Source organism: Balearica regulorum, chromosome 1 (genome assembly GCF_011004875.1).
Source record: "Balearica regulorum gibbericeps isolate bBalReg1 chromosome 1, bBalReg1.pri, whole genome shotgun sequence".
NCBI lineage: Eukaryota > Metazoa > Chordata > Aves > Gruiformes > Gruidae > Balearica > Balearica regulorum.
Genome location: NC_046184.1, coordinates 41229379 through 41245866, shown reverse-complemented (window position 1 = coordinate 41245866; position 16488 = coordinate 41229379). Strand labels below are relative to the sequence as shown.

General features: G+C 38.0%; 1 protein-coding gene across 2 annotated transcripts in view; it reads right to left on the bottom strand.

The window, feature by feature from the left end:
- TRHDE (thyrotropin releasing hormone degrading enzyme) overlaps positions 1-16488 on the bottom strand; it is a 224835-nt gene that overhangs the window by 8353 nt on the left and 199994 nt on the right. For both annotated transcript variants that reach the window (XM_075746924.1, XM_075746933.1), the window contains 3 exons: positions 7578-7745; positions 6891-7031; positions 1830-1911 (listed from right to left, as the gene is read on the bottom strand). In XM_075746924.1, coding sequence (XP_075603039.1) covers positions 1830-1911; positions 6891-7031; positions 7578-7745 — 391 coding nt within the window. The remainder of the gene's footprint in view (positions 1-1829; positions 1912-6890; positions 7032-7577; positions 7746-16488) is intronic.

Below are 16488 nucleotides of genomic sequence, written 5' to 3'. Positions count from 1 at the left end.
TAAGTATTTCCAGTACACACAAACAGGTCAAACATTTAGGACAAACCTCCGCAATCACTGTTGAAGTAAATGTAGTATCGTGTCAAAAGATTTAATAGGAAATGTAATAAGGCAGCAGACTGTCAATTATATGTGATGCAATTGCTTCAAATTGCACTGGAAGATATTGACATGTCAGTGCCGGATCACATTAATATCATTACCTCCTTCTCTCGTGTAGCCCAGCTGCTGCACTTTGCAGACAGCTGGGCTGCTCAACTTTTATATCTACCTAAGAAATCACACTGGGAGCACTGGAAATGCTTCTAATTCAGGTCTATATGCAAATATTAGCAGAAGGCAGCCCTGATGCCCTTTTGTTTTATCCACCTTCATAACAAATTTATTTCATTTTGATTTGCAGAACCCTTTTGATGATATAATACAGGTCGATAGTTTAGAAAAAGAAGGGATAGTTACAGTGTGCAGAGAACGGCAAAATAGCAAGTGGGCACTCATTTGACGATCTTTGAATGCCTGAAACAGATGCCTTCCTTTATAAGAAATCTTTGATCTTTTTTCAGCAGATTGAAAAGGCTCTTGCTCTGTTCTTGCGTATACTCAAATTATAGCACTATCACCTGGATTGTTATAGCTGATGGCACTGGTGTGCTTTGAATTACTGCTCTTTTTAAGTGAGAACTGCAAGGCTGATCTGCACAGTAAGTTGCTGGTTATGTTGACTTGTATAAAATTAGGTGGGTTTAGCAACACTTATTCATAACTAGTTAATTTTAGTTTCCTGGTGACGCCGAATTCACCTTGTTTATTTAAATCTAACTTCCAACAACATCTCTTTGTACATGGGCTCAGAACTGAAAAGGCTGTTCCTGCCTCATTCTCATCACAGTTAAAAGCATGGGAGGGACCTGGAAACTACCAAAATCAGCCCTTACCTATCTCTGTACTTCTTATACCAAAATGTTTACATGGCCAGTTTCTTTTAGGGAAATATAAACAAGCAGACTGCCAATGCTATCACAGAGGTGGGAACTAAGAGTACAGAAGGCTCCCTTGTGCAGCACAGATACTCAAATCTGGCCAGCACTGTCACTCCCACCTGGGTAGCTTTGAGGAAACCAGCTGAGGCTCTTCCCTAAGTTCCTGAGGCCATTAGACTTGAGTGCAGACAAATGGTTGGACACAAAATATCCTCACACAATCAGAGTTCAATTAATGGTGATTATGCTGCATAAGAATAATTTGATCCATTTGGGGTAATGTCGAGCAGCTGTTAAGCAGAGCATAACACAATCACACAACTACCTCAGTCAGGGCAGATGTTAAGTTAAAATGAGAAATCTTTGCAATCTAACTAAGAAGTACTTAGCATTTAGAACAAATTATTGTGGTGTCATTTAGCCAGAATATCAGGTTAACAGCTTTTCTCACATGGAAATACCGTAGGCAAAAGAAAAACAGAGAAGCCATTGTCAGCTTCTACTTTTAAGACTGAGGTTTTCCAGTGCTGCTCTCTGCAGCACAAACTAATGTGGATAGAAAGATCTCACCTTTAGTTTCTCGACCAATAGTCAAGACAGAAAACCCAAACCTACATATCCAGCCAAGCACAGAGGAGTGCTTGCATTACCCACCTCCTGACATCGACTCTACGCACTTGGGCGCCTTTGCAATCTGCTCCTCATCCTCATGCTGCCCAGCTGCGGCACAGGCCTGTGACTCCAACAAAGCAACCAGAGTTCCCAGACAACCGAGACCTTATTGCTCCTGCCCTGCTCCCTGCTTACAACAAACACAGCCTCACGTGCCAAAAGGAATTTAACAATTACCTCTCTTAGTTCTCCTTCAGTATTGAGGAATTCTGTGACCCCACTGATAAGCTTTGAATTCATAAATAATGCTTCTCCATACCTGCAAGGGCAAAAAGAAGATGCACAGAGTTAGTGCAAGTGCCAGGCCAGCTGAAAATTAGAAAGTAGTCTTCGTAAGCCAGGGAGAAGACATGGGACTGATCCTGGGGATCCACAGCAATAGCACTGAAATTGGACACTGGCATTCTGGTGTTTCATGCTAAAAAACTGGACTGAGACCTTCTATCTAGGCTGATCTATTTGCACTTAACTTTTAGTTGGATGCTGTTAAGCAGAATGGACTTATCTGCAGCCACAGATGAGAGCTCCAGAGGAGAGGACCAAACCACAACACCACCTCAAGCTTAACGAAACAGCTTTCCATGTAATGACACCAAGCAGCTCAAAATACAGGTGCCAAAGAAGGAGTGGAGCAGCAACTATGGAGAAGTATTCTGAGGAACCCTTCTAGCTGTACCATTAAAACAGACTTTTTGAAGTGCTGCAGCCTTCTCTGCATTTTGTATTCATTCATCTCATCTACATTACAAATAGCCTCTCGATAAGTGAACTGAATCAAATTTTCTTGTTCCAGTACCTGATAATTAAAATAAATAATACTGATAGAGAATAATACTGCTAAAATAATCCCCTGGGCCATGATGCAGCATCTTCAAAGAACCAACCTGGAATGAAAATTTGAAAGCTTGAACAAGGAATATTTAAAAGCCAGTGTATAATGGGGTAGGATATTCAGTGGCAATCAGCAATGACATTCGGCAGGTAGTTGCTTTGAAACTGGCCCTTCAAATCCTGCTGTTTCACTTGCTATTCCACAGGTTTTTTTCAATCCCCAAATGAAGCACTACATCACTTGCAAGATTATCCAGACTACTGCTGAAATTTTGCATTTCATGTTGGAATAGTTTGTGGGTTTTTCGGGTTTTTTTCCAAAGTCTCTAGTATGAAGAATGTAATTCCATTGGAAACCGAAAGTAGGTCTTTTATTCCACTTACACGTGATTCAGCATAGCAAAAGGCACTTGACAAATAGTTATCCTTATCTTTATCTGCACATACATCCAAAGCAATATCTAGCTAATCTGAACATGACTGCTTTTAAGATAGGGAATCCAGCTCTCCTGTCAGACATGTGTAAGTGCTACCAATAGACTTCACTGCAATTAAGTTTATCCGGGGGAACCATTCAGTTCATATCCTGCTTTTACAAACTGATTTAGAGGAGGAATTCAAAATTCAATGTTAAATGAACTAGCACAAGCACAGCTTTCTGTTCTGCTTCTATTAATTCTAAATTAATTACCCTTAAATGCTTAGGTGCTGTAAGCTACAGTTTTTTCAAAAGGGAGACAGAGAAAGGGAGAGGGATAGCGCCAGGGGGAGGGATAGAAAGATGGAGAGGGAGGAGAACTGGGTTTTCTTTGAGAAGACTCCGTTTTAGGGAAACTGTAGACTGTGTTGCTTGCTACCTTGTGCTTGTGTGAGGGGAAACATAGGTATCAAAAATCCTACTCCCTGACCACTAATAACTGAATTATTCATGGATATTTCAGCAAGTACATCTCTTTTTCCAAAACTTCAGTCACACTGACATATACAGACATCCAGAGGCAAACGCCTCCTATGGGAAGTATGGATTTCATGGTCCTTTAAGCACGTTTAGGCTTTCTAACAAAGCCCGTTATTATTACAGTCTCAGCTTAGCCTCATAATTGACTGCTTGGAAAATTGGAAGCTCCTCTTGATGGGGTCTTTTGACAAGGTTACCAATCCACTTTACAGAAGTGACCTCATAAAAACCGCTGCAGGGATTTTATTTTTCTTACAGTCTGTACTGTAGCCACAGCGCAAACAAGAAGTAGCAGAATTCCCTTCACTGAGAATACCTTCCAGAATCTCCTCTGCCGATTACTGCCCATTACGCATACTTGGTAAAAAGTCAGCCAGTTAACAGCAATTTCTAATAGGGCTCTGCTGGCAAAAATTCTAGAAAAGCCACCTCCCAAAATAGTATTTTGCAGGTGTGAAACAAAAGAATAACTAGAAAAAGTGTTTGGTCTTGCAACTATCAATCTTCGCACCCTTCAGAAGAAAGACAACAGCACTGCAGAACCAGGACCTTTACATGCCTGAGCTCCCTGCAAACATCCTGGAGTCTCCACTTGCTTCTTTACTCCTGGGGATGTGAATCTCCAGTGCCTCACATTTGTAGAGGCTTTGAACTTGTGCAAACTCATCTTGAGAAGCAGCGTAGTCCATTTACTTTGCACAGAGGTAAAAGGCTTCCCAAATATTGTCAAATTCCCAACTGCTGACAAATGATTCAGCAGTTTAGAATGAAGGAATTCTTATAGGCAGCTGTTGGATTAAATTCTCACACACAGACACACACATGCACACACGATGAAAATTATTTAGGAGCCAAGGTAGTGCACACTCACGTAACAGGAATTAAAGCATAGCACTTTCAATTCTCTTTTTCAGAATTTTAACAGTCTTAGTCCCACAGATTTCTTACAAAAGACTTGTTAGGCACCTCAGTTTCTCAGTCACCTTTGTAAATGGGATGTGAGTTATTTTGAAGACTTTATACATTATCAGTACCTTCTGGACAATGTGAATACAAGCATACTGTAAAAATATTAATGGGTAACAACATTTTATTGTCATTCTAACTCTGACATGCTGTGTTTTAAAGTTAGAAGAAATAGCATTATAGTATAATTTAATCACCCTCAGCTATTTCATACTACTATCTCAAACGTCAACACCTTTTATAATAAATTCAATGGAAAATACCATTGAGATATCACATTATTAAATTAATGTTTCATACAAAGTATTTGAATGTTAAATAAAATTAAATAATAAATTATAATTGTATAAAAAAGATGCCTTGGGACAGAGTATACCTGAACTATAATTCTGTAATAAAGCTCGTATTTTAAAAATGTACTAGTGTGGCAAGCTTAAATCAGAAGCCTAATTTTGCATTCTATTATGTTACTGTTTCACTGAACATTAAGGGGCAAGGTGTTAGACTAATTCCACCCTCTCAAAGTCTCTCTTAAAAGGTTTTAATCTATAACTAAAAAACAAAGTTATTTTCAAGACACATCACATATGTGCAGCTTGCATGAACTATTTTATTCCACTGCGTTGAATCTTTTGGTAATTGATATAAACTTAACTGGGTGCCCCTTTCAGAAAAATTGAACTGCTACAATCATTTTGGTGGCTCTGACTTGTGTTTGGAGATCAAACCAGATGTAGATAACATAAAGTCAGTGTTGGGCAAAGAGACAGACTCTCTGTTATTTTCTCATTAAAAAAGGACAATAACAGGTTTCTGATGAGGTCTTGCTGATTGTTAGGAACTCAGAGAACCAGCATTGCATTCTAAGCAAGTGAGATGAATAAAATTCACATTTTAGGTGAAATTAAGCTATTTAAAATTAAAACACACAAAAAATTTGGCATGTGGCATAGTTTTATTCTAAAACTTGTCCATTTGGCTACACTGCTTAACCTTGTCCATGTCTAAAATCACAGGTGTTAGCCAGGTTGTCAGATGAACGTACTTGCTAAGGCAGGACACATCTTCTGCATATGTGTTTGTAGCAATACAAATTTTCACAGATTTATCCCTAAACTCTGTGTAAATCCCTGTAGGAATCTGAAAAACTACTTACTATCCAGAGCATAACTAACTGCACTGGGCTGCATAATAGTAATGGGTCTGCCATCCACTTTCTGTGTAAAAGTCCAGTTTCTGGAATAATAATCATAGCAGAAGCAGAGGATTCTTAATTTTTAAACTCTTCAGCACTCTTAAAGCTTTTTGGAAATTGCTTTCAAAAAGTATGCTCCTGAAATATAAACTTCCAAACCCAATTCCAGCTCAAACCTATTTTCCCAGCTGAACTTCTAAAATCCCACTAAAGTATTATCCAAAACAGCATGAACAACTTTTTGAATCTTTAGCACAGTCTCTGAGTTTCCTTGGCTCTTTTGATGCCATGAAACCTATAGTAAATTTGTACCTGTACTCATCACGCACTAGGATTTAGTTGCTTAAATACAGCATCTTGAATATACCATTTCAAATATTCTGTGGTACATGAGATGGCTCCTCACAAGTCCAGAATGGAATAGATCTCCAACACGCCAACACCGTGGGAGTGGCCTGGTATGGGGTGTCTGGAGTTCTTGGACACCTGCCTTTAAGAACCTGAACCTCATCGGAGTTGTGGTCCCTTCTAATCTGTCAGTATCAGATGAACAGCTGTGAAATCTTTCAGACCCTCAGGCTGTCCCTAAAGAACTAAAGAAATTTCTCATTCATTGAATTAATATCAAAATATTCATCAAAAAGGATTTTAAAATGTTGACTGGGCTTCTGAGTAGGAGCATGTAGCACTTGTTCAAAGAGAAAGAGAAGCAGGTGTAAGAAACAACCCTGTCTCATTCCTGTTCATCTATTTTTAATTCAAAATGTTGCTCCTCTATTACTTGAAACTCACCTGAAACAGAGTGGAAGGAAAGGGGATGACACTATATTAGCATCCTTTTGAAAATGGAAATGTTTCGAAAAGGGTTTGGTGTTTTTTTTCCACAGTTGAAATAATGTTCTTGAAAAGATTTTTTCTCTATCAATCAGACTTAAAATCAGCAAAATTCCTTTGGGAACTGCTGCTTTTTTATCTGTGTAAAACTAGAACTGTAGCACTTGACATATAGATAGAATTCATTATCATAAGCGCAGACGTAATACAGTAATAGATATATATACAGATGATCGCTAAGAGATAAATGTTTCTATGCATGTGTGTGATAATCCATGAATAAATGCATTTATGACTCATATGTATGTATTTCATATTTAGAGACATCTCTGTTTATGGATTACAAGAGAATGGACTAGATTCAGGAACTTACATGAATACATACATATACAATGCTTACACAAATTACATCAAAATAAGAAAATGAAAATAAATTTAGACTTTTTATCTTTACCTAGCATTTAATATTTTCCACTTTTCTCTGAAAAACTTCCAAGCAAGATCCCTTCCATGTGGATTTCGAGCTACGTGGATTATCACATCAATTGCATCCTGATCCAGGACAACTTCTGAGTTGAGAGATAAATTCAAAAGCCTAGTGGGAAAAACAAGGTAAAAAAATCCTGTTTAGTTTCACCAACACAGTTTAACAACAGCACATCATAAAAGTCTTGAGAAAAAAAAAAAAAATCAATGCCAAATGGTTTGCTTAAGTCTCCAAGTGAGTTTAGTGGTTTATTTCCATGATTCCAAAGATAAGACACATTTATGAATCAGAAAAATCTTGATGTAAAAGGATTTCACTAAAAGCTGAGTGGGACTTTACAGGTGCATTTTTATGAAATCAGTAAGATCAGACTGGTCAATACATTTAAATACAGGATATGATGACAAAAAAATAACAGCAATTATCATAGGATTTCAAACATTTCCAATGAACATCAGAAAATTTGGAAGGAACAGCCTTAATGTGTCAATTTTCATATGCATTAATGCAAAAACATAAGACAGTTTAAACAGACAGCAAGTCTGAGCTTGAAAAGCAAAGTTCTTTCATTTAGACCAAAGCTCAAGTGATGATCCATAAATGTTGAAGTGATTATTTGTAATAGTCAGGTACAGATATACAATATTTTTGTACCTGTTAAGCAAGTTTCTGTCATCACTGCAAGTTAAGGCTTCTAATAATATTTTCTTCTCAGACACCGCTGTGGTAGAATGAAATTTCATCCAAATGAACTCCCATACATCTTCATCCATCAGTGAAACTCCTGTACAGTAGACAATGTCTCTCACATTGAGTGGGATTCTACAAAAGGAAATCAGTAATAGCATTGTGGTTAAATAAGCAGCCTCCTGATACTGGAAACAAAGGAGGAACATCACTACATTAAAAAATTAAAGTGTAACAGTAATAATTTTTTTGAAAATTACATTTGCATCTCTTTACTGCCACCAAAATCTTCCAGGCCATCCTAACGGATTTTCTAATGGGCAACACATGCTTGCTATTCTTGTTATAACGCTGTTGCATTGTCAGGAGACTATAAATTATGGTCATCCAGTTCATCAACACATAATGTGCCACATAACCTGCAGGACAGGTAACATAAGCTCTCCAAATTAGCACGGGATCTTATCGCTCTGTTGCTGGGCTCTAAGCCAAATCTCTTCTTCTTGTCCTTAGTACTGAGGTTGCAGAACAGGAGCTGATCAGCCAGAAACTTCTCCTTGCCTGTGCTTTAAAGTGCTCCATCTTCATATAGTAACATACAAGGAAGGATGTGCTGAGACAACGTTACTTAAAAATGAGGTTTTCAGGAGTGAAGAAAATAGATCTGTTTGTTTTTTCAGCATATTAACACCAGTACAAAACCGGCTATGCTGTAGGATGGTTGTGAACTGTGATTACTGCTCAAGTAATATAAACTCAGACTACAGTTAAATGGAAGCTTCTTGAAGCCAAATTCAGACCTAGTATAGGATGTGCCTATGTACCATTTTCTCCTAAAAAGATCTCAGCTGGGCTTTCAATTTCCTACCCTGCTTATGTTTCCTATACGAGCACAGAAGCTGAAACATTTGCAAGCTAAAGGGTATTCCTGCAGATAAAGCTAGACATTTCTCAGAGGAATATGCTTCTGATTTGCAGGAAAGAATGCTCGCTTTTTGTTGGTAACAATTATACCAAAACACAGTTTCTTAGTTACTAATAGCTGGGCTGACATGGCTCAGGATAGACTGGAGATTTTTTAGCAGAGTCCCATGCTAACAGATCCACAAAGGGCTGCATTGACCAGTGCTGAGGTACTTTGCATTTGATGCAGACAAACCCAGACATTTATTCAGGAGTAAACTCTCCAAAGCAAAACTGAAAAGGTAGGCAAGAGAAATGTAATCCATTTTAAAGTTGCTAGGAATATGAAACTTTTAACTGTGTGCAGCTAATCAGCAATATCGCCTTCTAAAGGAAAATCAGAAGTGCAATGTCTCATCTCTGCCATGAACCACTACCATCTAGCCGGTGTAGGTTGGTACTACAGAGCAAATCCTGGCATAGTTCAAGATCTTAACTGTTTCTTCTCTTCCCACCACCAAACCACTGTGTGAGAACATGCTTGTCCCAAGCCGTGCCAGGCAATCAGCATTGCTATGGTTAGGACCACATAGCTCAAGCAATTCCTACATGTCATCGTCACATAGATGAGACCTCCAAAAAGTACAGGTTCCACAGCTCCTCCTCCTTGATGCTTCCTACTGCCGCCTTAGATTTTCCCCCTCAATGTTCAGATGACCTAAAAAGCTTGGCACTGAAAAAAGTTAGTAACTCTCCTCAGATATACCCAGGGTAAGTAGGTTTTGGCTTATGTATGGTCTATGCAACTGCTTCTGTGGTCCCTATAGAACTGCCATGCCAAGACCAAGGAAACCAGAAAATCCTTAAAGCTGATCAGATCCATTAAAAGAAATAGTGTTTAAACACACATGGGCAGAAAAGAAAAAAAGTTATCATTTTCACCAGCCTTTCCATACTACTGAGTTTTGATTCTCAAAGACTGAGTTAACATTAGTAAAATGTGAATGTGGTTGACATTTACAGAACTATCCATGTGTGCTAGGTGCTGAATTTCCATTTCACTGTCACAGAATTTGTACTTCTTACTTGAAAGTCTATCATTAAGCCCTTGTTGCAATATTTCAAACATTAATGAATATCAACAGTTTATTCTTGCCCCGTTTAACCTTTCTTTCAAAAAGTGCATGCAAAGGAAACTGCATACAATTGTATTACAGAAAATTAAGACTACATATTTACATACAGAGTGTATTACAGAAAATTAAGACTACGTATGTAAACACATGAAATCAAGACATACTAAAATTAATGGAGTAGGTATTTAGGTGCTGCCTTTGTGTGTCTTATATTAACTCAGAATGAGTTTAAAGTTTTCTAAATAACTGCAACTCTCGCAAAAAAACTTCAGGTCAGCAATTACAGTAACATAAATATGCAGCCATATACACAGACACTACATAGAACACTAAAGTGATATCCATTATCATTGTGTCTTGATTTTCTGATGCACTAGGGTATTTGTCCTTAAAGCACAACTTCCTTGCCAGCTTATGTCTTTTTTTGCTTTTAATTTGGGATTTAATACACTGACAGCAGCCATAAGAACATATGCTAAACCAAAAGCACTAAGGGATGCTATCCTGACAACCCATTGTCCCAAATCTGTATTATCATACGATATCTGAAGCTGAGCATGACATTATATGGTATGGAACGTCCCTTCGGTCAGTTGGGGTCAGCTGTCCCAGCTGTGTCCCCTCCCAACTCCTTGTGCACCCCCAGCCCGCTTGCTGGTGGGGTGGGGTGAGAAGCAGAAAAAGCCTTGGCTCTGTGTAAGCACTGCTCAGCAATAACAAAAACATCTCTACATTATCAACACTGTTTCCAGCACAAATCCAAAACACAGCCCCATACTAACTACTATGAAGAAAATTAACTCTATCCCAGCCAAAACCAGCACAATGAAGAACAACTGAACCCAGTCAAGCCTTATTTCAATGAAGGAAGGACTTTATATCTTGACATACAAACACTAAATCATTTTTTAGAACCACACATAGTTCTTTCTGTGCTTTGCCGGCAGAAATATTATCTTTGGTTTACTATAAGAGATGCGACTCAGCCAACAGATACTCCAAGGAACTATAAGGCATCTGGAAAAGGTAATTCTTTTTTGGTTGATTGCCCCATTAATTCAGGTAGGAAATGTGTGCTGGAAGGACTGTCACTCCATGTCTGGCTAGTACAGTCAGCAGCAGAGGTGCCTAGCCCAGAAAGGTCAGCATTCCTCATTTGTGAGGTTTACATTTTTGAAATTTACAGTAAAACATCAATTCAATGGGCTTTCCCAGCTACTCTATCTTTTACATTCTAAGTGCCAACACTAGCAATTGTAGCAGCAGTGCAGCCAGTAACCACAGGATAATTTACGTGCTCTGGGAAGGAAGGAGGACTTAAGACAAGTGATGGCACTGATCTCACGCCCACAGCCTAGATGCCACCATGTTTCTTGCTAAGAAAACTCTATTGCCCCAAAATCCGTTAAATAATACTTGCAGTGCTACAGCAGATCTACTCAATATCATCCAACAAATTGCCCCAGGGAAGGTTTTAGGTCTCTATAAGCTAAGTCACTAGGACAACATGGAAAAAATTGGCCCTTCAAACCAAGACATCAAAACAAATACTGATTTTAAAAGGCTTAGCTTCAGAAACTACAAAACTTACAGCTATGAAAAGCTACAAATTACTCCTGTGAGAGGCTTGTAATCAGGGCTGTAGACAGGGGAGTTCTTCTTGTGGAAACGAAAATTGTTTATGAAAATGCAGATATCCCCAAAGTCATTTCTCTTTAACTATTGCCTCAACAGAGAGCCCTCTAATTGAATTTTCTCCATTTGCATTTTTTTTTGCTTTCTCTCTTCTCCAGTCATTATGGGCCTCTATTTCATCATTATCTAAACATATGAAATCTCCCTAGTCTATAGGTTTTTTAATTTTATAGCTTCATGGAAAATATCGTTCTAAAATTGCACTTCCAAGGCACTAGATCAGCATGTGGAATGTTTGCCCCCTGTATTAACTGAATCAAGTGGATAAAATTACCATTGTTTCAGTACCGCTTAGGTAGTAACACGGCAGAACGTATCCCCTTCTTATATTAAACCTCATTGGGGCCTTCAAGGCTGCTCTCATTTTTAAAGAGCTAATATGATTGATGGATACTTCAGAAGAATGAAGATAAACTTTTGAAAGCATCACTTTAAATGGCTTTTATTTGAATACTGATCCAATTTATTTAACTTTATTTTTCTTGCTTAAGAGATATGATGGTGAGGATGAAATATGTAGCTAGCAGAGCTCATGTTTAAAAATTAAACACTTTGGGAAAAAAGTTAAAAATTAAACAGTTAGAAAAAAATTAATTAAAATCGTGCTGTGCCTTTACAGGGATTTTTTTTTCAAGAGTGAATAATAAAGCTCTACAATGAGCTAAGAATAATCTTCTAAGTTATAATTAATTGGTACATACTTGCTCCTATTTAAAGTATGTTCTAACAATTGAAGATACCCTTATAAAATTGGACCATAATTATTTATCTTCTGGGCAAATTGTGTTCTAATTTTTTAAAATGTAATTGCACACAGTTTAGACAGTTCTTTAATTAAGTGACAAATTTCAATACCATTTAGGATACTATTTGACAAAGAAAATTAATCAGAAACATTATTCTTTATTTTTGCAACTATTTAACATTTAACTTAAGCCTATTTTTCTTGATGACTCTATTTATAGTCTTGTTTAATAGGTTAAAAGGCTCAGATAAGAAATAACAGTGAAGTATTAGTACTTTGTTGGCAGATCTGTCATACAGATTCTGTTATAAGGAACAGTACCACACAAAGTTTATTTTTTAAGATGGCATTCCCAAAGCTGATATTCCCATTGTCTATTACAAACTCCAGGAGCCATGCTGCTGGCACCACCGTGCACACAGAGGAGGGGAGCATCCTCTGCCATAGCACACGCACAGTCTGAAGAGAAAGGGCACAATTTCCCCCTGAAAACTGATGCACAGAGCTGTGATGGGCTTGACATCCAGGTGCCTGTCACGCGTTGAATTCAGGGGATATTAACGGAGGATGTGGCTACGTGGGGTACCTGTGGCAAAGCTATGCACAGATGTCAGCTCTCCTCAGTACCAGTCTTGTGCTTCTGAGCTTCAGGTATCGCATGGGTCTGACTGAGGCATGCAGAGAATACATCATCCCTCAAGTGATGGTTACTGCTATTGCTCCGTTCCCTTCCTACGGCAGGTATCCCATCACTGAACATTGCGATGAGCACACTCAAGCGCTTCAACACTGATTTTAACGACTGAGTGGTGAGTTAAGCACTTTGGAAGACTAATCTCTGAGTAGATATGCCTTGTTTTGTCCTTTCTGGACAGTTTTTGCAACAAAAATGTGGTCCTTTCTGTTCAATTGTTTTGCGGAGTTGTGGAGAGATCGTTCCCAAAGGAGAAAATCGGAGATAATCTATCTAACTTCTAAGGATTGCAAATTGATTACTGCTAATCCATCATTGCTACATATAGGCTCATTTTATTGTGATCACACGCAGAAGTCAGAAGGTATAAAGGCTACCTGAACTAGCTGCCCCACAAAGCCCAGTTTTGTCCTTCACAAGACAAAATCCTCTCTCTTTCCAAACATACTCCCCAGATGGTCTTTCAGAGCACTAACTCCTTGATTAACTCATGCACTCAACAGTGTTTTCTTCCTCCTTAAACAGTTTTATTGACTTGAGTGCATGATTCTACTCAAATGTTGTAACAACCTATTAATTAGTTAAATCACTTCAGCAACATTGGCTGACATTAGCTGGCAAAGCTCCAGTAACATTTCAAAATGCATGAACAGCTATGCCTGAATTTTTTTGGTAATTAAATCTTCTAGGGGTTGAGAACACAGAAGAAGGGATCCATTTTACTGTTTTACATTTATCAGACATTCATGTGTGAAAAAAATGAAAATAGCTCTCATTTTTTCATGTTTGCTGCTAATGATTTCCAAAAATAGCTGGTGGGCATCAAACCCATAAAAAAAAAGCTAGTGCCTCTTCCAAGCAACTAACAAAAATAATTAACCTGTTGGCCACATTCCCACAAATACTTATGTAGCTGATTAAACTTAAGTACATTTATAAGTTGTTGCAGGACTGCAGCACTAGTGTGCCCATGTGAAACAAAACAACAAAATTATGTATCTCAAGTCATTAGAGAGAGAAATAAGGGAGGAGGATAAGGAAAGGAAAAAAACTTTGTTTGGAAAAATATTTGATTTTCTATCATCACCTAAGCCAGACTTCTTTGAAATGATCTCAATTAATGACTGGTAATTTGTTATTTACCACTCCCTCAGTCTATGGATAGTTTCATTTATAGACATGTTGTAGTCTCCTCTATACTCCTGCAGTGCAATTTGTTTTTCTGGTGGCATTTCCATTGAGTAGTTACAGGTCCATCCAAGTAAGCATACTGCCAATTTAGGCAGGTGGATGGACATGAATCCATTGTGCCTTGCAGAGGAAATACAAATTCTGCACAAGCAAGTATGGAGATTTAGTACTCTCAAATTAGGCTCATTGGTTATCGTTGTCTTTCATTACTTGCACCTTTCTTAAGACTGTTAAAGAATTAAATGGTGTTCCTAACAGTCACAGCAATGTGACAAAAGTCTTTGAGATGGCAAACAGAATTCACTGGATAAGCCCATATCCACATTATTACACTTAAAAAGATTAAATGAGGTAATTGAATACAAGAATGCAATCATCCAAGATCCTGATTTCATTTTTTAGTAACCAAAAGTGGTTCATCTGCAGTGTAAAACAACACACGGATGTGTTCTGACTTGACACCCACAGACTGAACAGGAAAATTCATGGCATATTTTCTTTTCAAAGATCTCTGACCCCACCTCAGCACATCAAGACTTCTCAGAACAACCTGGATGATTAGAGACCAGAACAGTTTCAACATATCTGGGCTTGCATTCAGGATCATCCGGCAGTCTCTATTTCTGCTCATTCACGAAGACAGACAAATGCAAACTTCATTAACCCATGAGCTACAGAACGGATGCTGACTTCAGTCTAATTCAGTGCAGCAGCCTGTACTCCACTGCTAACACCATCTATTCATCTGAGCATTGCTTTCCTTAAAAAAGCAAAAAAAAGAAAACCCATGCCTTTCTACCTCTTGTGTTAGAAAGTGTAGACTGAACATACATTCAGAATTGCAAAAAAAGAAAAAAGTAGTAGAAAGAAGCTAAGTATTGAACATTAACTCTACTTATCAAATAGCATAATGAGCTTAGCTCTGTTGATCCAAGATTAGCAGATTGTTATCACCCATAAGATCAGCATAACAGGTGCAAGGACAAGAGACAGCAAATTTGCAAACATCAGAATGCAACCCTCATTTACACAAGTTTGATGTGGTACAATATTGCATTTTTCCATTTTTTTTCAATTGAAGATATCTGCAAGGCAGTATTCCAAGTAAACAAAACTGATCAGAGGGCTTGTGACAGAAGAATAATAGTAAAATTAGTAAAAACTGCATTAAACCTAAAATCACCCCAAAGTGATATGAAGCCCAGATCAATTAAATGCATTTATTTTAAGTTTTCTAGGGGTATTGAGGCAATTAATTAAGGTATTTTGTTTCCCTTTAAAAGACAGCAACTAATAAATAGCAATGGTTAAATTTCTAAAGAAGAAAAAAATGAGAGCAAACTGAAGGGGTTATGACTAGCTAGGGGCCTTCCAACGGGTCCAGTAACGTCTTTGAGAAACTTTGCCATGTCATTGTGTCTGATGCAATACTATCATCTCCCACTGCTCACTGCTCCATATTAGCAAAAGAATAGCATCACCACTACTAACAGAACCAGGATACAAGCACTCCTTTTTCTGCTGAAGGCAAAATCAGCTGTCTCAGTTCAAAGCAGCGCGCTCACACGTTCACATGTTCACGCTATCCTGTCTAACTTTGCCTCAAGCGAGCACACATCCACAGTCCACTTTGCCAGCAGAAATGTGTACGTGGCAATCTGTAGCTGATGGATGGTAACACTAGCTGGAAGAAAAATCATGCCTGCACCCACAGAGAGGTTTGCAAAAACATGCTTGTGTCTATGGATAAGTTATGCTTTGAGCCATCATAACGTGTATTCACATGTTACCTGTTACGATATCTCCTGTGAGGAGTTTACAGATTGCAGCTCTCCACACATTCATTCCTGAACCTCAGAAATACACGTTTCCTCAGTCTATCCAAGGCAGAAAGTCTGAAAATGCTAATCCTCTTAGAAACATGTTCTTCTTTCAGAATAGATACACAGTGAAGGTTAAAGAGGCTAACAAGGCTGATTCTCAAGCTCAGGCAGGCATTGTATGGTAATTTTGTTAATTTTTTAGGCTGAACCACAATGCTGTTATATCTAAGAAGTGTGAATAATGTATTTCTTCACACATGAAAGAGCTTCACAGGGATGAGCTCAGTTAAATGAAGGTAGAAGCAAACATCTTAATTTTCAGTGAGCAGTAGCTTCTCTTGTACAGCATTCTGCTGTTGACTGAAACCCAGCAACCTTACATTCTCAAACTACAAGGGAAATTTCAACATCCTTATGTTTTTTTACTAGGTTTGTAATCTTCTAAACACCAAAATGGAAGTTTCAAGGGTTTCCATTGCTCCAATACAGGAGTAGCATATATCCCAACTTAACAGAGTGAAAATGTTTGCCTTTATATCAACTATCAAGTCCAAAGTCAATGCAGACTTTTAAGCAAAATGTGCCATTTAAAAAGAGCAAAATTACTTAAATTCATTGATTAAAGAGACAGTAATACATACCTTGAAGTCTAATTTGAGATTTTTCAGCTGAAAGAAATAGTCACTTCTTT